The sequence below is a fragment of the Piliocolobus tephrosceles genome, chromosome 4 (assembly GCF_002776525.5).
Source record: "Piliocolobus tephrosceles isolate RC106 chromosome 4, ASM277652v3, whole genome shotgun sequence".
Lineage (NCBI taxonomy): Eukaryota > Metazoa > Chordata > Mammalia > Primates > Cercopithecidae > Piliocolobus > Piliocolobus tephrosceles.
In genome coordinates, this window is record NC_045437.1 from 39,798,267 (window position 1) to 39,823,867 (window position 25,601).

General features: G+C 42.5%; 2 protein-coding genes and 1 non-coding gene across 3 annotated transcripts; 1 reads left to right on the forward strand and 2 right to left on the reverse strand.

The window, feature by feature from the left end:
• Window positions 1-1,576: 1,576 nt before the first annotated feature.
• On the reverse strand, window positions 1,577-4,488 carry RPL37 (ribosomal protein L37). The gene is made up of 4 exons (XM_023216461.1): window positions 4,331-4,488; window positions 3,633-3,768; window positions 3,344-3,428; window positions 1,577-1,696 (listed from the first exon to the last, which is right to left on the reverse strand). Exons 1-4 carry the CDS (start codon window positions 4,331-4,333, stop codon window positions 1,627-1,629), a joined length of 294 nt encoding a protein of 97 aa, XP_023072229.1. The 5' UTR covers window positions 4,334-4,488; the 3' UTR covers window positions 1,577-1,626.
• LOC111545620 lies at window positions 1,779-1,858 on the reverse strand. The gene has a single exon (XR_002732513.1). It is a non-coding gene; the product is annotated as a small nucleolar RNA SNORD72 (small nucleolar RNA).
• Window positions 4,489-10,305: 5,817 nt separating the features above from the next.
• CARD6 (caspase recruitment domain family member 6) lies at window positions 10,306-23,644 on the forward strand. The gene is made up of 3 exons (XM_023216460.1): window positions 10,306-10,771; window positions 12,242-12,799; window positions 20,466-23,644. The coding sequence occupies exons 1-3, from the start codon at window positions 10,489-10,491 to the stop codon at window positions 22,739-22,741; spliced, it is 3,117 nt and encodes a 1,038-aa protein (XP_023072228.1). The 5' UTR covers window positions 10,306-10,488; the 3' UTR covers window positions 22,742-23,644.
• Window positions 23,645-25,601: the final 1,957 nt, after the last annotated feature.

Sequence of the window (25,601 nt, forward strand, 5' to 3'; positions counted from 1 at the left end):
ATTTTTAGTTGACACGGGGTTTCACTGTGTTAGCCAGGATGGTCTCGATCTCCTGACCTCGTGATCCACCCACCTAGGCCTACCAAAGTGCTGGGATTACAGGCTTGAGCCACCGTGCCCAGTCCTAACCATGCATCTTTAAAGTACAGTCTCACATTACAGGAAGAAGCCCAAGAGATTTAATCAGCAGGGTTTCTTTACCAGTGAATGTTCAGAAGCTGAGACCTGAAGGGTAAATTAGGAGTTAAAAAACAGGATGAGAGTAGCAATTGGGTAGCACATTATAAAGCCATTCCAGGTTACACGTAAAAGGGATACGCTTCCAAGGCCAGGTTAAGAACCTCAGATGTTATTCTAAACACAGTGGAGAATTATAATTTAAATAGCATGACTTGGCTACATCACTATTTTATGTAGCTGTTCTAGCATTCATGTTCCCTTCAATTGCCCCTGCCCTCTCAGCAGTCGGTTGACTTTGTCCCTTCATTTCTTTTTTTTTTGAGACGGAGTCTCACTCTGTCACCCAGGCTGGAGTGCTGTGGCCGGATCTCAGCTCACTGCAATCTCCGCCTCCCAGGTTCAGGCCATTCTCCTGCCTCAGCCTCCCCGGTAGCTGGGACTACAGGCGCCACCACCTCGCCCGGCTGGTTTTTTGTAGTTTTTAGTAGAGACAGGGTTTCACCGTGTTAGCCAGGATGGTCTCGATCTCCTGACCTCGTGATCTGCCCGTCTCGGCCTCCCAAAGTGCTGGGATTACAGGCTTGAGCCACCGCGCCCGGCCTGTCCCTTCATTTCTTAAAAAAACCCCAACCCTATCAATAATCCACCAAAACTGGGAAGGCATGACAGCAAGTTTCAGTGCTTGCTTCAGCACAGAAACACCCAACAAGTTGATTTAGTTGAGGGCTAAAAAAATTCGACCAAGTAGTCCCGCATCATTGCCTTCAGTCTACAAATCTCAGGGTTTTTACTTGATTTTCCTTTATTTCCTGCTCAATCTTTACTTGTACCCAGCCCTACCTTTTCTCAAACCTACTTATTGCTGAGTCATATCTAGCAGGCTTTTTTCACTTAGCTAGTCACCTTACAGACAGCCCACAAGCCAGGTGTGCCAAGTGAGCATTACAGATACTAGGATAAGATCATCTTTTGAAAAACAGAAGCCACCTAAACCTCTACCCTTATGTTCCCAGTGGTACTCTGAGGCTCTATGTGACTAATAATCACCCTCCTAAAGTCATGACAGTATAGCAAACGAACATGCTACTAAAGGTAATTTAAACATCATGCTCTTTCAAATTTACTCAAACGTCTTAAATGCCCATCTATGCCACATGAGCTGTGCTATTTCAATCTGCTGTATTGTCTTCCAGTGCCCTCTGCTTCAAGGACCCCTGGAATTCTGCTTGTTAGTCATTGCCTTAAACCACGTTACAACCCCAGTCCAAAGGAAACATTCTAAAACAGTCACTTAACAAGTAAATCTGATATTAAGCTAGCCCAGTCCTTAAACCTACATTATTTCACTGATACTACAAGTCTAACTGATTAATAATACCTCAGCACACACCAGATATGTATTTTTCAGAACCAGAACATTTATTGCATGACTAATCGCTGACATTCTTAAGATGAACTGGATGCTGCAACAGCTGCCCTCTTGGGTTTAGGTGTTGTTCCTTCACGGAATCCATGCCTGCACAATGTCAAAAACAAGAACAAGTTACTTCAGCAACATCAATAAATCAATTTTAATTTTTGTTAAACAGATTTCAATGCGCTTATCTCAGTTAAATGCTGAAATCAGTACTGCATTCATATGTTCAGACATTTATTTTTACAACATCACTGATAAGCTGCAATTCTTTACTTCACTTTGCTTAAAGATACCCATTTTTGGATACAGTTAATCGCAATTGCAATTAAGGCTCAAAAACTTATTTGGCTATACTAGTCAAGGGCCAGTATGTTTGTTCCTACTTGGCAAGAGATCAAAGATTATTTGTGAAAATGGTTCCCTATGCTGAGAATAGATCACAACTGCTTTGACTAAGCAAGGAAAAAACAATGAGCATGTTTAATGGCAGACATCTTCTAACCCAAGAGCTTTGCATTTTAACTAACTTAACATCCATATCTACTCTTAGAGAGGTCAGCTATCCTATTTTTAAAAGCCTGGCTTCAGTTCAAGCTCTTAACTCCTATATCATACTAACAGACCATTCAACATTAAGCCCACAAAAACGTATGACCGAGTGCAAAGGAAGTTGCTTCAGCACATGAACACATCTATGGGTGTCTACAAAGCCCTGAACTGCCTTGTTATCTTTAAAACTGGACACTCTGGAGAACTGAGTGGGTAGAGGCTAGGGATTCTGCAAAATATTCAGTTTTGCACTGGACAATACCACTACGAAGAATTATCCAGCCCAAAATATCAACAGCTGAGAACTGCTGAAATAGAACATAGTAAGGGAAGAAGCACCAGCTTTAAAGTTAAGTCTGCATCATTCTGAATCTTAGCTGAGATCTTAGGTGGGTTAATCTCTTAGAAACTACTGTTTAAAACGCAGGTTCTCTCAGCTAAGTCTAGGGCGGAGCTGAGATTCTGCATTTATAATTCTAAGGCCAGGACTCTTGGGTAACAAGAGCTTAAGGCAACAGCAGCAACCAGAGCTGTTTTCTGTAGCACTCTTGCCCACAGCCACTATACTGAAGATTGAACAAAGCCTGACTCCCAGATCTTCTTCACTACTGTCTTGACAAATTCTGACACCAATTAAAGATAAACCTAATAAATATCAACTCTTTGGGACCCTGGCTCAAACAATGCTCCTGACATTTAATTTATACTATTGTTTAGTGAAAAAACTAATAAAATCCAAAGTAACTGATCTCAAGGTTACAGTGGCAGAAGATAAAAGTTTTCAACATCTGGCCTGGGGCGGTAGCTCACGCCTGTAATCTCAGCACTTTGGTCGATGGCTTCAGCCCAGGAGTTCTGAGATCAGCCTAGGTCATGGCAAAATCCCATTCTCTACAATAAATACTAATTAAAAATTAGCTGGGCATGTGGCAGCGCACACCTGTAGTCCCGGGTACTGGGCGGCTGAGGTGAGATCACCTGAGGCTGGGGAGACTGAGGCTGCAGTGAGCCGTGATCGTGCCACTGCACTCAAGCTTGGGCAACATAGTGAAGCCCTGTCTCAACAACCACCAAAAATAAAAATGCTTCCAACAACTCATCCCCAGTAACCATCAGAGTAGTGTTCTTTTTACAAGTAAACACGAGGGTTTCATTCAAACCCATAGGACCAATTATGATCGAACATACAAACTGTACCTGAATCTGCGGTATACAATTTTTAGGTGCCTCATTCGACCAGTTCCGGTGGTATTTCGTCTTTTAGCCTTGGCACTCCAGTTATCTAAAACAAAGTTCAGAGAAGATTTCAAACGGTTTTCCCCCACACACCTTGTAGGTATTGCTAACACACGAGTTTTATGCCACCTCATCGGCATACAGATGTACAAGTTTTAAGACAGGCACCAAATAAAGTTCAAACCTATGCTCCCACTTAAGTGCAATACAAACAAAAGCTAACACAGTTGGTCTGAAAAATGTTACTTACACTTTCTCTTGCGCTTGGCAGGGTAGCCACATTTGCCACAGGTCGACTTCTGAAGGTGGTAGGCCTTAGAGCCACAGCGGCGGCACAATGTGTGCGTCTTATTGCGACGCTTTCCAAACGATGACGTTCCCTTCGTCTGCACATTAAAGGAACAGGTAATTATGAAACGTGGCAATTTCTAGATTTACTCGAGTTCTCCGGGAAACCAAGTACTGATAAAATCTAAAGGCAATCATAAAGGTCGGAACTGTGGGAGAAGGCTCCACGAATTCCCAAAGACCACTACCAGCATTTCACGTTACCTAAAGCCCTCCGCAAGAGTTGCAACGTTCTGAAATATACCCTATCTTTATAGACTCCGGCCAGACAGAATCACCAATGAATTATTTGTTACACACAACCAAACATTCCCAAACTCCTTCCTTCAGCTCCCAAACAAGGCTAGAGCTGTGAAAGGTCTCCAAAGGTTGTACCGAAGCAAGGGACACAATGCGGCGCTAGCTCCACAATTACGGCGGAATCGGTCCCAAGCACCAATTAGCAGCCATTCTTCTGGCTCTTGAGGGCCACCGCATGCCTCTTTTCTGCCCACCAGTTCCCCTTATCCGGAATCTTGACAGCCCCCCAAAGACAGCAGGCAGGGAGGCACAAGGAACGAGGATGGAACGCGATTCACACAGACCCTGCTCACAACTCACCATCTCGCTTCTGCAGCCGAGACCAGAGAGACCGGAAGAGAAGGCACTTCCGCTATATCACGCTCAGAAGCTTCCGCCCAGGGAAGTACTTCCTGCGGAGCGCTGTGCAGCGTTCCCAAGCGTCCGTCGCCATAGTGTCGGTGGGGTCAAGAGGAGGATGCGGTACCAGGCGCGGCCAATCGCATCTTCAGTGCCGGAAAGGTGGGCGGGACTCTCAGTTGGCTGGCAACAGGCTGGCCGAGTCTTCGCCCGACCCGCTTGGACCATAAGCTGCTTTTCGTGCCGCTGTTGCTGGTGTTACTGTTAATGCTGATCGGTTTCTCGCGTTAGCAAGCAGATCTGTTGCCATACCGTGGATTACTGTCGTCTGGGCACATGGAGAACCTGGAATGCGGGGAATGCGGGGCTGGCCCTGCCTGGGGGTACACGCACCGACTGAGCGTCCCCGGCGTGTAATGACCCTGTGCGTCTGGGATCATCCCTGTTCAGGAGAAAGCAACTTCTCCAGCCGCCTGCTCATTCCGATCCCGGAAGCTTTTGGCCGACGGTGACTCTCCCTGTGAGAGGTCACGAGGAGTACGGAGGCCTGGAGCTGGAGCTTAGAATGTAAAGGGAAAGGCAAATAGTTATTTTTTGTTATTGTTGTCGTTACTGTAGTAAATCAGAGGCAAGTTATTTGATCCCATATTTCATTGTGCCAAGGAATCACACATGGAACTTGTTCAATAGTTTCCAGGGGCCTGGCCCCGTGGCTTAACGCCTGTAGTCCCAGCACTTTGGGAGGCTGAGGCGGGCGGATGTCGTGAGCCCAGGCGTTGGAGACCAGCCTGGGCGACATAGGGAGACCCTGTCTCTACAAAAAAAAAAATACAAAAAATTAGCCAGGCGTGGTGGCGTGCGCCTGCCATCCCAGCTACTCAGAGGGTGGAGGTGAAGGTCGCAGTGAGCCGAGATGGCGCCATTGCACTCCAGCTTAGGTGACTGAGTGAGACTGTCTCAAAAAAAAAAAAAAAAGAAAGAAAGAAAACTAAAAATAAAATGTTGCCGGAGCTACTTTTCTGTCTTGGAGGTTCTAGGAGGGAGAATCTGTTTCCTTTCTCAGCTTCTAGAGACTGCCCAAACTGGTTTATTGCTCCCTCGCATCTTCAAAACCTGTGATACTGTAGTTTCCCCCCTGTTTCTGTGGGGTTTAAGTTCCACCACCCTCAGTGGATGCCTGAAACCACAATACCAAACCCTATATATACTGTTTTTTCGGTACATGTGTACCTGTGATGAAGTTAGATTTATGAATTAGGCACCATAAAAGATTAACAACAACTAATAGAGCAATCATAACAGTATACTGTAATAGAAGTTATGTGAGTGTGATCGGTCTCTTTTTCTGGAAATACCTTATTATCCTGTACTCACCTATTTTTAAACCGTGGTTGACCGTGGGGGTAACAAACCCTGAAATCCTGCAAAGGGAAACCTTGAATAAGTGGAGACTACTGTAGGCTTTCTCACATTGCATTACTGTTTATTCTGCATCCCTCTTCTTCTTTTCCTTTTATTTTTATTTGTAGTAGAGACAAGATCTTACTATGTTGTCCAGGCTGGTCTTGAACTCCTGAACCTTCCTGTCTTGGTCTCCCAAAGGGCTCAGGTGCCCTGCCACCCCTCTCCTACTTTTAAGGCCCGTTGTGATTACATTGACTCCACCCAGATAACTTCCTTATCTCCAGTTTGGCTAATTAGCAACCTTAATTGCCTCTGCAATTATAATTGTCCTTTGCCACATAATCTAATTTATTCACAGGTTGAGGGGATTAGTACCTTGTTATCTTTGGAGACAGCCATTATTCTGCCTACCACAGGGGCTGTGAGAAATGAGGTCAGTGTAGAAAGGGTAGGACAGGTGTCAACCATTAAGGAACCAAGCAGTGTGACAGGCATTATGTCAGTCTCTTTACTCCAGACATTCCCAGAATTGAAGACAGGAGAGAGAATTATTTTTCCTCCTCTCTAGTGTGAGGTGGTTCTTTTTGGTGTATGTCAAACCATGTGAATTTTGCCCTGGTCAAGCAAACTCTTGGCTTTCTAGAGGTCTATGAAGGCTGGTCAGACCCTCCAAGTTTCTATGCAATTGCTAGGTTTAGGTCAGGACTAGAGACTATATCAACATTTTTTTTTTTTTTTCTTTTTGCGACAGGATCTCACTCTGTCACCTGGGCTGGAGTGCAGTGGTGCCATCTCGACTCACTGCAACCTCTACCCTCCCGGGTTCAAGCAATTCTTGTGCCTCAGCCTCCCAAGTAGCTGGGACTACAGGCACATGCCACCACACCGGGCTAATATTTTGTATTTTTAGTAGAGACGGGGTTTCACCATGTTGGCCAGGCTGGTCTCGAACTCCTGACCTCCAGTGATCAGCTGCCACTGAGCCTCCAAAGTTCTGGGATGTCAGGTGTGAGCCACCACGCCCAGCCAGGACTAGATCAACGTCTGAAATGGTTGATCTAAGACTGTTAGCCTAGGCATTCACCCCCTGACATTTTGCTTTTTGGCAGTGACAGAAACTATATTAAGTCCTGCATCCATGATTCTGATACAATCAAGTCTCTTGACCACCAGGACTCAGCACTGAGACCTGCATCTTTTTATTTCGACAATACATGAAACTACTGTTGACTTTTGTCTTGAAAACATCACATAAATTCGTTAGCAGCAATTCAAGGGAGAATTTTCTATACATTCATATCTATGATAAAGTTTAATTTATGAATTAGCACAGTAAGATTAGCAACTAATAAGGCCAGTTGCAGTGGCTCATGCCTGTAATCCCAGCACTTTGGGAGGCCGAGGCAGGCAGATCACCTGAAGTCGGGAGTTCGAGACTAGCCTAACAAAAAAACAAAAAACATAACAACAGTAATAGAGCACATTTAAGACTTTTAGTCCTGTGTTATTCATTCCGATTTGAGGTCTATACTTTCAATTTTGTACCCCCTGGCTATATTTTATATAATAAAGAACATCCTGTTTACACTCACCCTTCCCCCAACTCACTTCCTTTGCATTCTAAGGCTGTACTATGCAAATTTCTGTTATCAAGAAACAATTTTTTTTTGCTCTTGTTGCCCAGGCTGGAGTGCAATGGTGCGATCTCAGCTCACCACAACCTCCACCTCCCGGGTTCAAGCGATTCTCCTGCCTCAGCCTCCCAAGTAGCTGGGATTACAGGCATGTGCCACCCTGCCTGGCTAATTTTGTATTTTTATTAGAGATGGAGTTTCTCCATGTTGGTCAGGCTGGTCTTGAACTCCCTACCTCAGGTGATCCGCCTGCCTCGGCCTCCCAAAGTGCTGGGATTACAGGCGTGAGCCACCATACCGGGCCATCAGGAAACAATTTAAACTAGACAGCCTGGCATGGTGGCTCACACTTGTAATCCCAGCACTCTTGGAGGCCAAGGTGGGAGGATCACTTGAGCCCAGGACAGCCTGGGCAACTTAGGGAGACCCCATCTCTACAAACAATAAAAAAAAAATATGGTTCATGCCTGTAATCCTAGCACTTTGGGAGGCTAAGATGGGAAGATTGCTTAAACCCAGGAGTTCGAGACCAGCCTGGACAATGTAGTGAAACCCTGTCTCTACAAAAAAAAATTTTTTTTTTAAAGAGCTGAACAGGTTGGCACAGGCCTGTATTCCCAGCTACCCAGGAGGCTGAGGTGGGAGGATTGCTTGAGTCCAGGAGTTTGAGGCTGCTGTGAGCTATGATTGCACCATTGCACTCCAGTCAGGGCAACAGAGTGAGACTCTGTTTCAAAACAAAACAAAACAAAAACTTCCAGAAGGAAGTTTAAATTTCAATGCTAAGTTTTCCACTTCAAGTGAACACTTTTTTTCCCATTGGCTTTGAAATCTCAGAAAGGTTATTGTGAGAAAGGATCATACTTAAGGTGGAGCATTGGAGAGGAGATTGGTGGTTTGAGAGACCTGTTATTAAAGTACCTTCCTGATCAAGTTGAACAACAACAACAAAAAACTGGCAATCTTTATGACAGTGTCAATCACATTGTGGGCCTGAGGTGGGATGCATCACTTGAAAGCCATACTTTTGAAATACATATTTAAGAACTCTTACCTAGAATATGATGGTGGTTACCAGAGAGAGGCTAGGAGTTTCGGGGAATGGAAGGGTGCTGGTCAAAGGATACAAAGTCACAGACAGAAGGAATAAATTAAAAGTATTGAAGGTGATGTATATGTTAATATCAGTGAATCATTCCACACTGCATACATATAAAATTACTGAATATCCCATAATTATATATGATTATAATTGGTCAAAATAAATAAAAATTTTAAAACTCTTCAATTTTATAAAACTCTTACCTAATACTAATTTTTAATATCATATGAGGATTTTTTTTTTAAAGAGTCTATGCTAGAGTTACTTACTACAACCTCGAACTTCTGGGCCAAAGCAGCTCTCCTGCCTCAGCCTCCCATCCCGAGCAGCTGGGACTACAGATGTACACAACCACGACCAGATAATTTTTACATTTTTTGTAGATACAGGGTCTTGCTGTGTTGCTCAGGTTGGTCTCAACTCCTGGTCTCAAGTGATCTTCCTCAGACTCCCAAAGTGCTGGGATTACAGGCATGAGCCACCTCGTCCAGCCAGGATTTTAAAATACTTTTTTAACCTTGGAGATACCAGAATTGGATTACTCATTACCCTTGGTTCCCAATAGCATTGGTTCATGCATGTTCTGCTTTTATTTACACATTAGCTATTTATCTTTAATAATATAGTAGCCCTGATAAGCCCAACTCCTACATTGTAGGATATCCATGATCTCCTCCTCAATCCCATCCCATCCCCAAGCTTCCCTTATGTGAGATAACCATCATTCTGAATTTCATATTCATCATTCTTTGATTTTTGTTTTGTAAAATTTTAATGACTTCATGTGTACTCTTAAATGTAAGTGTGTGTTTATTTGAACTTTTAAAAAAGTTGTCATATTATATATAATCCTTTGGGATTTACAGTTTTTCCTTACTATTGTTATGATTTCTCTATATTGTGGGTCACTGAAATTCATTCTTTTTGAATGCCATGTAATATTATGTTATAAGAAATATTAGTTTATTCATCCAGTATCCTGTTGCTAGTTATGCAGAACAGATCACTTTCAGGTTCTTGTGAACTATGAAGGAGTAAATAAAGACCAACCAGGTAATTTTCTTAAAATAAATATAATAAAAAATCAAAAATATAAAATATTAAATAGTAATGTTTAAGGTGGAAGTATAAATTTCCCTGTAATCATATTCTCAGAGATAACCAGTGTTAAAGTTTGGGATATCTCTTGACTGTCTTCTTTAAAATATAATGTATACCTGTATACACATATTGTATACATATACTATATACACATTAACTTTATTCAAACACAAATGAGATCTATAACTTGCTGTTTCCATAGCAATATATCATGGATATCATTACTTGTCAATATGTAGAGATGTACTTTATCCTTTTTAACAGTTCTTTGGTGTTTCACTGTCGACATATCAATATTTATTCCCTAAACCTCAATTTTGGTTATTTTCAATTTTCTACTATTGTAAACAATGTTATAATGCAGATTCTTGTACATACATCTTTGGGTATTTGCTTCATTATTTCCTTAAGATAATTTCCTAGAAGTGGAATTACTGTGTTGAAAGATAGGAAGTTTTATTTTTATCTGTCTTCAACTTTATTTATTTATTGCTGTATATTGCCAGATTGCCCACCAAATATTAATTAATAATTTACAATCTTGGCATCATAGTATAGTTCTCTGAGCAGGGAATACCTAGTCCAACCTGAAGTTCAAGAGCGACTTCTTGGAGGAGGTGACCCTGGGTCTGAGTCATGGTGAGAATTTATCAAGCCTTCAAAAGAGCAGATAAATAATCCACAAGGACCCCGGATCAGAGAGTGCTCTGAGCTGGGTTGCCCCACTGTGCTTGTATCTGCACTCTCCAACACTAGGCATCATTGACATGTTAAAGCTTAGCCAAATAAAATTGTTCTTTGTCATTCTGTTTTCAACTTTTACTTGTTCATTAGGATGATTTCATAATCCATTTCCTGGTTTAGAGGAAACAAGAACAATGGCTACTGAGAGTACTCCCTCAGAGATCATAGAAAGAGAACGAAAAAAGTTGCTTGAAATCCTCCAACATGATCCTGATTCTATCTTAGACACGTTAACTTCTCGGAGGCTGATTTCTGAGGAAGAGTATGAGACTCTGGAGAATGTTACAGATCTCCTGAAGAAGAGTCGCAAGCTGTTAATTTTGGTACAGAAAAAGGGAGAGGCGACCTGTCAGCATTTTCTCAAGTGTTTATTTAGTACTTTTCCACAGTCCGCTGCCATTTGCGGCTTAAAGCATGGTAAGTTGACTTTGTATACTTTCTGGGGTGAGAGGGAGGGGGCAGACTTTCTGAAAAAGAAAGAAAAAAAAGAAAGAAAATTGTTGCCTTTTATTTTTGTTAGTCTTTTTCCAGAGATAATTTTCATTGAAATATGAAATAGGGAAAAACTGGAATTTAAAAAGTTTCTGAAATTTAACATCTTATTGGTTTATGGAATTGATAATTTGTTTTTCAGACTGTACTCAAAACTTGCAGTTGTTTTAATGCTAACGTAAACTGCTCGTTATACTGACCGTAACATGCTGAACTCTCACAGTTGGAAGGAAAATACTGTTAATAATAACACAATCCAGGGTTTGTTTTTCAAGTAGGTGAATTCATGGATATTTACAGTGCCAAGACCACAAGCTGTATCTTTCACTTAGTATAGCCATTTTGAAAATACAAGGAAAATAATTTTTAACACATAGATGGCAGATCAGTAGTTTCATTTTTTTGGTGGTAAGAATGCCAGCAGCAGCTGTTTCCCGGAGCAGTTCCGGTGCTAATTCTTAAATGGTTCAAAGATAACTAGTAGTCCACGAAAAAGCAATTCTTCCAGTTGCTTAGCAATTCTGTAAATTACTACTAGGACTAGGTGTAGCTCCTTTTCTAGGAATCTAAAAAAACATTCAAAATTATTTTAAGGGATGTTAGAGGTAGAGGCTCAGTTAAAAAGGTGAATGTTAATGATACCTAATTTAGGACAAGATTTATATGTTTATAATTTTTTTTTATTATTTCTAAAGCACACTATTCCAAATTAGAGCCATTTGTTTACTGATTAGAGAATATTTGTGATCAGATTTCATTAGCAATGGCCCCAGGATACGTGAGTCTGTTGTGAGTCACAGTAAGTCCACAAGTAAACACTGTTCATATGATTCAAATATTTTGTTTTACTCACTTACCCTGGAAGGTTGCTGGGAAGGACTCAAACTTTAAGCAAGACAGTGGTGTGATCTGATTTTTTATTTTTTAGTGGAAAAAAGAAAGTTCTGAAAGTTGATATGTTGACATGCAAGTTATATAGGAAGTACTAGGTATTTCTGTCCTCCAGTGAAATAAGAGGCGGCTGGGCAATCCCAGCACTTTGGGAGGCCGGGACAGGTGGATCACCTGAGGTCAGGAGTTTGAGACCAGCCTGATCAACAAAGTGAAACCCCGTCTCTACTAAAAATACAAAAATTAGCTAGGCATGATAGTGCATGCCTGTAATCCCAACTACTTGGGAGACCGAGGCAGGAGAATCACCTAAACCCAGGAGGTGGACATTGCAGTGAGCCGAGATCGTGCCATTGCACTCCAGCCTGGTCAACAAGAGCGAAACTCTGTCTCAGAAAAAAAAAAAAAGAAGAGGGATGATGCTTTGAGGCCTCAGGAACTCCAGTTATTATACAGTTTCTTTTTCTTAATTGGGAAAAACAATTCTTTTTCTTTTCTTTGCAGAAGTTTTAAAACAAGAGAATATAGTACCTCCTCAATCTATGGAGGCAAGCAAGAATTCAGAAGATGCTTTTTCTCCTGGAATAAAACAGCCTGAGACCCCTGAGATCACAGTGTTCTTCAGTGAGAAGGAACACTTGGATTTGGAAACCTCTGAGTTTTTCAGGGACAAGAAAACTAGTTATAGGGAAACAGCTTTGTCTGCCAGGAAGAATGAGAAGGAATATGACACACCAGAAGTCACATTATCATATTCAGTTGAGAAAGTTGGATATGAAGTTCCAGCAACTATTACATATATAAAGGATGGACAGAGATATGAGGAACTAGATGATTCTTTATACTCAGGAAAAGAGGAATATCTAGGATCTGTTGACTCCCCTGAAGATGCAGAAGCCATTGTGGAAGAGGAGGTTTATGATGACCCAGAGCACGTTGGATATGATGGTGAAGAGGACTTTGAGAATTCAGAAACCACAGAGTTCTCCGGTGAAGAACCAAGTTATGAGGAATCAGAAACCACCCTTTCATTGGAGGAGGAACAGGAGAAAAGTATAGAAGGTATGGAAATACCTTGCATAGTTAGTCAGGCAACAACTTATTAAGTTAATAAGCTTGCCATGACATAATGGGGATAGGAGGATGACAAAGGCACAGATGTCAGCAGAAAATCAACTACCAAGGAATTCCTTGTGCCTCTCTGACCTGGAATCTCCTTGAGGTAGGTGTTGACTTAAAGGAGCTCCCAGGACCTAGGAAATGATGGACAGCATATGCAAAAGTAAATATTGATCGTCAGTTTGTAAATTTCTGTAGTTCGTATAAGGAGTTGCCAATCGTTAATTTCCCATAATACGTACAAGGAGTTGATAATCATTAATTTCAGGCTAACGTATTCCTCAGGTTAAACCACTTTCGTTATTTTAGTGCCTTTGTGACCAGAGAGATGTGGGGATTATGTGTTTGACTATTTAAGTCAAAACAGTCAGTAAATGGCTAAGATCCCAAAATATTGTTACTTGGCTTGATCCAGTCCACATAATGCCATCTTGATGAGAATTATATTTGTATCTTGAATCTGAATATTTCCTTATTTAAAAAAGAATGTCTTTGAGACATGGTCTCACTCAGGCTGGAGTGCAGTGGCACGATCACGACTCACCACAGCCTCTAACTCCCAGGCTCAGGTGATCCTCCCACCTCAGCCTCCTGAGTAGCTAGCATTACAGGTACCTGCCACGATGCCTGGCTAATTTTGTATTTTGTAAAGATGAGATTTTGCCATGTTGCTCAAGTTGGTCTCTATCTCCTGGACTCAAGTGATCTGCCCAGCTTGGCCACCCAAAATGCCGGGATTACAGGTGTGAGGCACTGCACCTGGCCAAATCTGAATATTTCTTAATGAAATTTCAAAATGAGAAGTGTTTCATTGGAGTGATATTGCCTGGGAAAATAAACATCACTAAGTTCTGAGTAGAGGATGAAAATGTAACTACCATCTCACATTCATTTCAAATCTTGGGGACTCATCATCCACTTATGGGTAGGAAGAGAGTCATTTCTTCCTCATCACACCTTATATTAGTTTGTGAGGGATGCTGTAACAAAATACCACAAAATTGGTGCTTAAACAATAAACACAAATTTCTTGTGAAGGCTAGAAATCTGAAATCAAAGTACTGACAGGGTTTTTTTTTGTTTTTGTTTTTAAGACAGAGTGAGACTCTGTTGCCCAGGCTGGAGTGCAATGGTGCGACCTTGCTCACTGTACCCTCTGCCTCCTGGGTTCAAGCGATTCACCTGCCTCAGCTTCCCGAGTAGCTGGGATTACAGGTGCGTGCCACCACACCTGGCTAATATTTGTAGTTTTAGTAGAGACGGGATTTCACCATGTTGGCCAGGCTGGTCTCAAACTCCTAACCTCAAGTAATCCACCCACCTCGGCCTCCCAAAGTGCTGGGATTACAGGCATGAGCTGCCGCACGTGGACAAGGGTTGGTTCCTTCTGAAGGATGTGATCTGAAGGATCCTAGCTTTCCTGGTGGTTTGCTGGAAATGGCTGACACTCCTTGGCTTGTGCAAGCATCCCTCTAATATGTCTTTACCTTTAAATAGCCTTGTCCCTGAGTGTGCATCCCTTTGGCCAAAATAGAAGACACGAGTCATACTGGATTAGGGCCCACCCTAATAACATTATTAAAACTAATTATATCTGCAGTGGCCCTATTTCCAAATAACATCACATTCTGAGGTACTGGGGGTTAGGATTTCAACATATGAATTTTGTGAGGGACATAATTCAACCCATGCCTCTTGCCCCACCCCCAAATAACTTCTTAATACATGATTATTTTGGGGCCCCATTCTTTTTTTTTTTTTTTTTTTTTTTTTGAGACGGAGTCTTGCTCTGTCGCCCAGGCTGGAGTGCAGTGGCCGGATCTCAGCTCACTGCAACCTCCGCCTCCCGGGTTCACGCCATTCTCCTGCCTCAGCCTCCCGAGTAGCTGGGACCACAGGCGCCGGCTACCTCGCCCGGCTAATTTTTTGTATTTTTAGTAGAGACGGGGTTTCACCGTGTTAGCCAGGATGGTCTCGATCTCCTGACCTCGTGATCTGCCCGTCTCGGCCTCCCAAAGTGCTGGGATTACAGGCTTGAGCCACCACGCTCGGCCGGGGCCCCATTCTTAATTTTTATTTGTTTATTTATTTTAGTTGGTACATAGGGTTGAATTAATTAATTAATTCATTGCATAGTGTCATCATTATTCCGCAAAAATCCCGTTTATCTATTCTGTTTTTTTCTCCATTTCCCATTTACCTTCTTCCATAGGTAACATTCTAATATTGCAGTGTGTTTCTTACATATTGTTTTATTTTCATGAAAATTTTTTTTCTGTATCAGGTACTGACTGAATTTCACCAGGCTGCCCAGGCTGGTCTTGAACTCTTGGCCTCAATAATGCTACATAACAAATCATCTCAAAATTTAGTCACTTCAAACACTGAGAGTTTATTATTGTTCACATGTCTGTGGTTGGCTGGGCAGTTCTCTGGTGTTCACTGGGTTCACTCATGCATGTGTGATGAGGTCTCTCACCTTCTAGCAGGCTACTCTGGGCTTGTTCTCAGAATAGATGCAGTATGTGTGTGTGTGTGTGTGTGTGTGTGGGCTTGTTCTCAGAATAGATGCAGTATGTGTGTGTGTGTTTGGGGGGGCTTGTTCTCAGAATAGATGCAGTATGTGTGTGTGTGTGTGTGTGTGTGTGTGTGTATATATATATATATTTTTTTTTTTTTTTTTTTTTTTGAGATGGAGGCTCATTCTGTTGCCCAGGCTGGAGTGCAGTGGCATGATCTTGGCTCACTGCAACCTCTGCCTACCAGGTTCAAGCAATTCTCCTGCCTCAGCCTCGTGAGTAGCGGGCATTACAGGTGCCCACTACCACGCCTGGCTAATTTTTGTATTTTTAGTAGAGACGGGGTTTCACCGTGTTAGCCAGGATGGTCTCGATTTCCTGACCTCGTGATCCACTCGCCTCGGCCTCCCAAAGCACTGGGATTACAGGCGTGAGCCACTGGCCCAGCCTTCTCTGTCTTTTAGCTTCCATTGTTTCTGATGCCAAATCTTCAGTCATTTTATCATTGAGCCTCTGTAAGTGCTATGTCATTTATCTCTGGTTGTTTTCAAGATTTTTTCTTAATTTTTTTTTGAGCAGTTAACTTTGATGTGTCTAGGTGTGATTTTTTTTTTCTCTTAGTGTTTGCAGAGTTTCCTGAATCTATAAAGAACTCTTAATCAAATTTGGAAACTTTTCAGCTGTTATTTACCAAGATTTTTTTCTTTCTCACTTCTTCTTTTCTCTCTTTCTGAGACTTCAAGTACATGAATTTTAGAGTTTTAAAAGTGTTGTTCTACAGGTTCCAGAGACTCTGCTCATTTTCCTTTAAAATTTTTTCTCTCTGTTCTTCAGGTTAAATATTTACTTTCTTTTATCATCTCCAGTTTGTTGTTAGCCCAAGTAGTGATTTTAAACAAATTCATATATTGTGATTTTTAATTCCAGAATTTCCTGTTTAAAAGTAGTTTCTATTTTTTTCCTGAGAATTCCTATTTAATCATTCATTGTGGACTTAATTTTAATTTTTTTTTTTTTGGGGGGGGGAGTGGACAGACTCTTGCTCTGTTGCTCAGGCTACAGTGCAGTGGTGCAATCTTGGCTCACTGCAGCCTCAACCTCCCAGGCTGAGGATCAAGCCATCCTCCCATCTCAGCCTCTCAAGTAGCTAGGGCTACAGGCACAGAAAATCATGCCTGGTTAATTTTGTTTTTTTTGTAGAGAGAGGGTTTTCACGATGTTGCCCAGGCTGGTTTTGAATTTCTGGGCTGAAGTGGTCCTCCTGCCTCAGCTTCCCACGGTTTTGGAATTACAGGCATGAGCCACCATGCCTGACTATAAAATTCTTATATGCTAAATCTAACATCTGGGTCATTTTGGAGTCAGTGTCCATTGAGTATGAGTTACATTTCCTACTTCTTCCTATGTCTGTTAGCTTTGGATTGTGTTCTATCATTGTATATAATAGGTCATACTCTAGATTGTTATATTTCTCCCAAGAGTCTGAATATTGTTTTGGTCTGTTTATGTCTCCAATTAACCTGACTGCACTTAAATTCAAAATTTAGACTCCTTTTCCATGGGTGGCAGCTGAAATCTCTGTTTATTTCTTTTTGCCTTAGCTGAGTTATTTTTATGAATTTTTAATTTATAAAACTGAGATTAGTTTCCTGATACTTTTTTCACCTAGCTCTGTGCTTAATTAGATACATCTCTGTTTTGTGCGTACATCTACTCTGTTGCTTTGATCTGCTCCATAGTGACACTGTTATTACCTTGCGGACACACCTGGCTTGGATACTGTGGTACTGATGTCTTTCTTTTTTTTGAGATGACAGGCTGGAGTGTAGGGGCACAATCTCGGCTCACTGCAACCCTGCAACCTCCATCTCCTGGGTTCAAGTGATTCTCCTGCCTCACCCTCCTGAGTAGCTGGGACTACAGGCACCTGCCACCACACCTGGCTAATTTTTGTATTTTTAATAGAGATAGGTGTCACTATGTTGGCCAGGCTGGTCTTGAACTCCTGACCTCAAGTGTTCTGCCCACCTCAGCCTCCCAAAGTGCTGGGATTATAGGTGTGAGCCACTGCACCCAGCCATGGGTACCAATTTCTGGCTGAAGAAGTAGAGAATTGTTTTCTTAAGGGAAAGTATGAGACAGCAAAAAGCAGAACTTAAAAGCTGTCCTGCAACCTACTCTCTCATTGCTTCCTCTATGAACTCTTCATGCTAGATTCAACTTCCCCCTCACCTTTTTGCCCCAATACATATACCAGTTCAAGCAACTTTGAGACTACTCAAATGCTTCTTATAGTTACTTTTATTAATTCCTAAAATCCATGCTTTTCTCTTCTGTTGTTTCTTCAAGGCTATTTTTAAGGGTAATTTTACATTTTTACACTAGCTGGCCATCTGTCAGGAGTAGGAAATCCAATCTGATCTTCTCTCTCTGTTATGCACTATCTCTGTATTTATAAGAAGTAGGTAGGCCAGCCAGAGTGGCTCATGCCTACAATCCCAACATTTTGGGAGGCTGAGGCAGGCGGATTAGTTGAGCCCAGGAGTTGAAACCAGCCTGGGCAAAATGGTGAAACCCTGTCTCTACAAAATGAAGAAATGAAAAGTTAGGTGGGGTTGATGGTGTGCACTTGTGGTCCCAGCTACTCTGAAGGCTGAGGCAGGAGGATCACCTGAGCCCAGGAAGTGAAGACTGAAGTGAAGTGAGATTGCACCACTGCACTCCAGCCTAGGTAACAGTACAAGACTCTGTCTCCAAAAAAAAAAAAAAAAAAAAAAAAAGGTAGAAGATAGTTTGGAAAATGGGAGATCAGGAAAAATTAGGTATAGCATGTAAACTCTGAGAAAAACTTTGAAGGAAATAAAATCTTCAGTTCCTGTAAACTTCAGCAAGAGATAAATTTAAGAAAGAACCAGTATCAGCCAGGTGTGGTGGCTCATGTCTGTAATCCCAGGACATTGGGAGGCCGAGGCAGGCGAATCAAGAGGTCAGGAGATCGAGACCATCCTAGCTAACATAGTGAAACTTCATCTCTATTAAAAATACAAAAAATTAGCCAGGTGTGGTGGCACCCGTATATGGTCCCAGCTACTCGGAAGGCTGAGGTAGGAGAATCGCTTGAACCCAGGTGGTTCAGGGTTTCACCATTTTGCCCAATCTGGTCTCAACTCCTGGGCTCAACTAATCTGCCGACATCAGCCTCCCAAAATGTTGGGATTGTAGGCATGAGCCACTCTGGCTGAGGTGGAGGTTTCAGTGAGCTGAGATCACGCCACTGCACTCCAGCCTGGGTGACAGAGCAAGACTCTGTCTCAAAAAAAAAAAAAAAGAAAAAGCCAGGCACAGTGGCTCCCACCTGTAATCCTAGCACTTGGGGAGGCTGAGGCGGGTGGATTGCCTGAGCTCAGGAGGGCAACACGGTGAACTGTCTCTACTAAAATACAAAAGAAAAAAAAAATAGCTGGGCGTGACGGCGGGCGCCTATAGTCCCAGTTACTTGGGAGGGTGAGACAGGAGAATCACTTGAACTCGAGAGGCGGAAGTTGCAGTGAGCCAAGATCGAGCCACTGCACACCAGCCTGGTGACACAGTGAGACTCCGTCTCAAACAACAACAACAACAACAACAACAACAAACCAGCATCAACCTAGAGTATTTCTCATAGATGTATATAATTTAACCTTAACAAGATTTTTTGCATTGCTGCCTGTAAATGTTAGCACATTTTTAAAAAATGAAAAACCTAAATGATCATCCATAGGCAATTGTTAAATAGTTACATCCATCCAAACCATGGAGTACCATGAAATAGCTAAAGCGAGTTAGGTAGATCAGTATGCATGCTGACTTGAAATAATTTGCAAGTAATACCACTAAGTGAAAAGAAGATGAAGAATTATTTGTTTCGTATAATATCATTTATGCAAAAAAAAAAAAAAAATAGCATGGGCTGGGTACGGTGGCTCACGCCTGTAGTCCCAGCATTTTGGGAGGCTGAGGCAGGTGGATTACTTGAGGTTAGGAGTTGGAGATCAGCCTGGCCAACATGTTGAAACTCCATCTCTACAAAAATACAAAAATTAGCTGGGTGTGGTGGCGCACGTCTGTAATCCCAGCTACTCGGGAGGCTGAGGCTGGGAGAATTACTTGAACCTGGGAGGTGGATGTTGCAGTGAGCTGAGATCTTGCCACTGCACTCTAGCCTGGATGACAGAGCCAGACTCCATCTCAAAAAAAAAAAAAAGCATCTACTAAGTAAAACTATTTATTTCTATATATGCATGCATACTTAAATACTTGCATAGAAAAAGGATGGGAAGCAAACATACTGTACCATATTGATATCTCCCCTAAAAACGAAGATGACTTGCCAGAATGGTGAAAGGAGACTTCTACTTTATTTATATTGTTTCAGTTTTTTTGCAGTGAAAATGTAGATTAGACCAGGTGTAGGGGCTTATGTCTATAATCCCAGCACTTTGGGAGGCTGAGGCAGGCTGATCACTTGAGGCTAGGAGTTCAAGACCAGCCTAGCCAACATGGTGAAATCCCATCTCTACTAAAAATACAAAAATTAGCTGGGCGTGGTGGCGCACACTTGTAGTCCCAGCTACTCGGGAGGCTGAGACACAAGAATAGCTTGAACCCAGGAGGTGGAGGTTGCAGTGAGCTGAGATGGCTCCATTGCACTCCAGCCTGGGTGACAGTTTTCTTTCAAACTCTGTCTCAAAGCAAAACATAATGCAGATGATTTATTTAATTTTAAAGTCATGCTGGGCACAGGGACTCATGCCTGTAATCCCAGCACTTTGGGAGGTTCATTTGAGACCAGGAGTTCAAGATCAGCCTGGGCAATGTAGCAAGGACCCATCTCTATTTAAAAAATAAAAAGTAGCCAGGCGTGGTGGTGGGTGTGACTGTAGTCTCAGTTACTTGGGAAGCTGAGATGGTAGGACCCCTTGAGCCCAGGATGATGATCACGTCCCTGGATTCCAGCATAGGTGACAGAGTGAGACTGTCTCAAAAAAAGAAGTCGATGGGGGAAATTGAGATTCTGAACATGGCATTCACTATTATCTTCTCTCCTACAGAAAGAAAAAAGGTGTTTAAAGACATCCTGTTATGTTTGAACATGGATAGAAGCAGAAAGGTTCTGCCAGATTTTGTTACACAGTTCTCCTTAGATCGAGGATGTAAGTGGACCCCGGAGAGTCCAGCAGACTTAGCCTGGAATTTCCTGATGAAAGTTCAGGCACTAGATGTGACAGCTAGGGATTCAATCCTCAGGCGCAAGGTTCTGGATGAAGATAGCAAGGAGGATTTGCTGGCTGGAGTGGAGAATTTGGAAATTCGAGACATACAAACCATTAATCCCCTTGATGTCCTTTGTGCCGCCATGCTGTGTTCAGATAGCTCTTTGCAACGCCAAGTCATGTCAAACATGTATCAGTGCCAGTTTGCTCTTCCCCTGCTCCTGCCAGATGCAGAAAACAACAAAAGTATCTTAATGCTGGGGGCCATGAAGGATATTGTGAAGAAGCAGTCAACACAGTTTTCAGGAGGGCCTACAGGGGATACAGAAAAGTTTCTGACTCTCATGAAGATGCCTGTCATCTCTTTTGTGCGTCTAAGATACTGTAGCTTCTCTAAGTCCAGAATCCTCAACACACTTCTCAGCCCTGCCCAGTTGAAATCACACAAAATCTTTCTTCATCAAGATTTGCCTCTTTTGGTGCTTCCCCGGCAAATCTCTGATGGCCTGGTTGAGATAACGTGGTGTTTTCCTGATAGCGATGATAGAAAGGAAAACCCCTGTATTTTCCAAAAGCCTGTTGCTCTGGCTAATCTCCGTGGAAATCTAGAAAGCTTTTGGACTCAGTTTGGTTTTTTGATGGAAGTTTCTTCAGCTGTGTTTTTTTTCACTGACTGTCTAGGTGAGAAGGAATGGGACTTGCTAATGTTTTTAGGAGAAGCTGCCATTGAAAGATGCTACTTTGTTCTCAGTCCCCAAGCCAGGGAGAGTGAAGAGGCTCAAATTTTTCAGAGGATGCTGAACTTGAAGCCGGCACAGCTACTGTTTTGGGAAGGGGGAGATGCTGGGGACAGAAGGAAGAACATGGAGGGCCTTCAAGCTGCCCTCCAGGAATTGATGTTCTCTTCTTCCCTCAGATGTGTGTCTGTGGAAGACATGGCCGCCCTGGCCAGGGAGCTGGGGATTCAGGTAGATGAAGACTTTGAAAACACTCAGAGAATTCAAGTTTCCTCGGGAGAAGACATGGCTGGAACAGCTGAAGGTGAGGGTCAGCAAAGATGCAATCAGCTAAAAAGCTCATCTAAAAACCAAGCTCTAATGCCAATACAAGAGCCTGGGACTCAATGTGAGCTCAGCCAGAATCTTCAGAATCTCTGTGGTACCCCAATATTCAGGCCTCTTCTAGAGAACTCCTGGTCCTTTCCAACCAGAATTGGAGGTAACTTTAACCATGTTTCCTTGAAAGCCCCCTGGGTTATGGGCCGTCCCTTTGGGTCAGAGCAGAGACCTAAGTGGTTCTGTCCTTTGCCCTTTCAGAATGCAAGGGCCCAGGGCCGAGGTAAAAGTTTTGGTATTCGATCCTTCCATCCCCAGGTATTTTATTCAGGTGAAAGATTCATGAAATTTTCCAGAGTTGCTCGAGGATGTGACTTGAATGGAACATTTGGGAGACTGCCAAGACCCATTTGTCAGCGTGTACAGGCCTTCCCTGAGAGACCACAAACGATGGGAACTCTTGAAAGGTCTGGGACAGTAGTCTCCCAGGTAGGTCACTCCTATTCCCTGGGTTCACAGCCAGCAAGAGCAGTAAGGAAGCCATGGCCTCAGCAAGCTTGTACCAGGGGAACAGAATTAACTGAAGCAACTGGAAAACTGATAAGAACATCCCATATTGGAAAGCCTCATCCTCAGACCTTTCAACCAGCAGGAGCCACACAAAAACTAAGACCTGCTTCTCAGCAAGGAGCCCAGATGAAGATGCAGGTTAGGGCTTCAAATCCAGCTTTCCAAATAGGGTCCTATCCCACATCCAAGAGCTCTCAGTTCAAATCCGATCAGTCCAACCCATCCACAGTCAAACATTCCCAGCCTAAACCCTTCCATTCTGTGCCCTCTCAACCTAAACTCTCTCAGAAAAAATCCTGTCAGTCCCAGCCCTCCCAAACTAAACCTTCTCCACGCAAACCCACTCAACCTAAGCCAAGCCAGCCCCAGACTCCCAAGTCTGAGCCTTCTCAGCCCAGACCCACTCAACCTAAGTCATCCTCAACCAATCCTTCACAAGCTAAGGCACACCACTCAAAAGCAGGGCCAAAGAGGGGAGGGAAGCATTAAAGAGCTAAGTCCAGAGATCTATAAGGCATATCCTTTACCCAGGCCATGCCAATCATATAGTAAGCAGAAGAGTTGCCATGAAGGTGAAAGACTACTGTCACTAGCATGTAAAACAAAGAAAGATATACATGACCGAATTGGATATCTTTTTTTGTTTGTTTGTTTGTTTGAGACAGAATTTTGCTCTTGTTGCCCAGGCTGGAGTGTAATGGCACGATCTCGGCTCACTGCAACCTCCGTCTCCCAGGTTAAAGTGAGTCTCCTGCCTCAGCCTCTCGAGTAGCTGGGATTACAGGCATGAACCACCACACCCAGCTAATTTTGTATTTTTGGTAGAGGCAGGGTTTCTCCATGTTGGTCAGGCTGATCTTGAACTCCCAGCTCAGGTGATCCACCCGCCTAGGCCTCTCAAAGTGTTGGGATTACAGGCGTGAGTCACCGCTCCCAGCCCGAATTGGGTATCTTTAAGATATCTGTGAGAGTTGTATTCATAACCAAGAAGAAAAATATGAAAATAAGACTAGAATCAAGCAGTAGATAATTGAATCCACTCTTGAGTATTATTAGATAATGTATAGCTTGTACCCAGGGAATGGGGGTCTATGAGACTTGGAGAAGAATGGGGTTAGGGTCTCTAATTGCAAAGTGACTGTAAAATAGGACAAAAGTTGCCTCTGTGTCTGAAAAAGTGTCTTAGTTGTTGGCTGCTACAGAAGTGTCTTTGTCAAAAGTTTCTGGTTCAATATCAGCCACTGAGCAGATAACCCTGCTTATTTGGTGTGGTTAAATCAACTAGCTTCTGCTAATAGCCCCAATTTGCTTGAATGGTAAAACTCTCTCATTTGACCCTTATAGGTAGAAATAATGAATTAACAACCAATAAAATTAATTATTTGGCATTAACTTTTGGAAAGATCTATGTTTGTTTCATATTTGATACGATTTGGCTCTGTCTTCACCCAAGTCTTATCTCGAATTGTAATCCCCATGTGTTGAGGGAGGGACCAGGGACCAGGTGGGAGGTGATTGGATTATGGGGCAAGTTTCCTCCATGCTGTTCTTGTGATAGTGAGTGAGTTCTCATCAGATCTGATGGTTTATTTTTATTTTTTTGAGATGGAATCTCACTCTGTCACCGAGGCTGGAGTGCAGTGATGTGAACTTGGCTCATTGCAACCTCTGCCTCCCAAGTTCAAGCAATTTTCCTGCCTCATCCTCCCAAGTAGCTGGGATTACAGGTGCCTGCCACCACACTTAGCTAATTTTTGTATTTAGTAGAGATGTGGTTTCACCATGTTGGCCAGGCTGGTCTCAGACTCCTGACTGCAAGTGATTCACCTGCCTTGGTCTCCCATACTGCTGGGATCATAGGCGTGAGCCACCCTGTCCAGCAGAGATCTGATGGTTTAAAAGTGTGCCACTTACCCCCTTGTTCTCTCTGTCTTCTGTCGCCATGTAAGCTACCTTGCTTCCTCTTCACCTTTCATCATAATTGTAAGTTTCCTGAGGCCTACCCCGCCATGCAGAACTGTGAGTCAATAACCTCTTTCCTTTATAAATCACCCAGTCTCAGGTAGTTCTTTCTTTTTCTTAGACGGAGTCTCGCTCTGTCACCCAGGCTGGAGTGCAGTGGCGTGATCTTGGCTCACTGCAACCTCCACCTCCTGGTTTAAGCAATTCTCCTGCCTCAGCCTCCCGAGTAACTGGGACTACAGGTGCCTGCCACCACGCCCAGCTAATTTTTGTATTCTTAGTAGATACAGGGTTTCGCCATGTTGGCCATGCTGGTCTCGAACTCCTGACCTTGTGATCTGCTTGCCTCAGTCTCCCAAAGTGTTGGAATTACAGGCATGAGCCACCACGCATGGCCTCAGGTAGTTCTTTATAGCAGGGTGAAAACAGGCTAATACAATATTTTAAATATTTGTAACAGTTAAGAAATTTGAACTTATTAGAGGGTCTGGTATTAAAATACTAATACTTCATGATTAAAATTTAAAATGTTATTGAGTTTTCAATTTTAGAGTTGTAATTTTCTTAAAAGATAAGTTTACAAAAGTTTACAAAAAACATTGAAATGTTAAAGAGAACTTAAGATTCACAGAATTTATATTTTTATTAGATTCATATTATTCTAAACATTTGGGTAAATTCTGCTTGTTAGAGGCATTAAGGAAAAATAGTGTATTAAATTTAAAATATTTAAGTGACATTTAGTTAACTAGGTTTGTAAATGACATCAAGTATGGATAAAAGGACACTTTAAAAATGGGTGTTAAAATTCACTAGATTAAGAATAAAATAATAATGTTTATAAATTGAACTTAGCCTCAGTTTGTGAATTGGTAACTTTAGTAAAATTAGTATTAATTTAAAGCACTACAGTAGCCCCCAAATAGTCTTTTATGTGTAAAAAAAGTACCTTCAAGTACATCAAAAAAGAAAAAGTCATATTGACAAATGAATGAGAGCTGGCTTTGAAAAGGAATAATTAATCTTTGAGAACATTATCATATCACAATAGATATTTTTCCTTTGTGCATGTATTAAACAATCAATATTGAGTGGTTTTTTTTTTTTTTTTTTTTGATGGAGTCTCACTCTATTGCCCAGGCTTGGAGTGCAGTGGTGCAATCTCAGCTCACTGCAACCTGCTCCTCCCAGGTTCAAGTGATTCTCCTGCCTCAGCCTCCCGAGTAGCTGGGATTACAGGCATGTACCACCAAGCCCAGCTAATTTTTGTGTTTTTCGGTAGAGACGGGGTTTCACCATGTTGACTGGGCTGGTCTTGAACTCCTGACCTCAAGTGATCTGCCCACCTTGGCCTCCCAAAGTGCTGGAATTACACAGTATGAGCCAC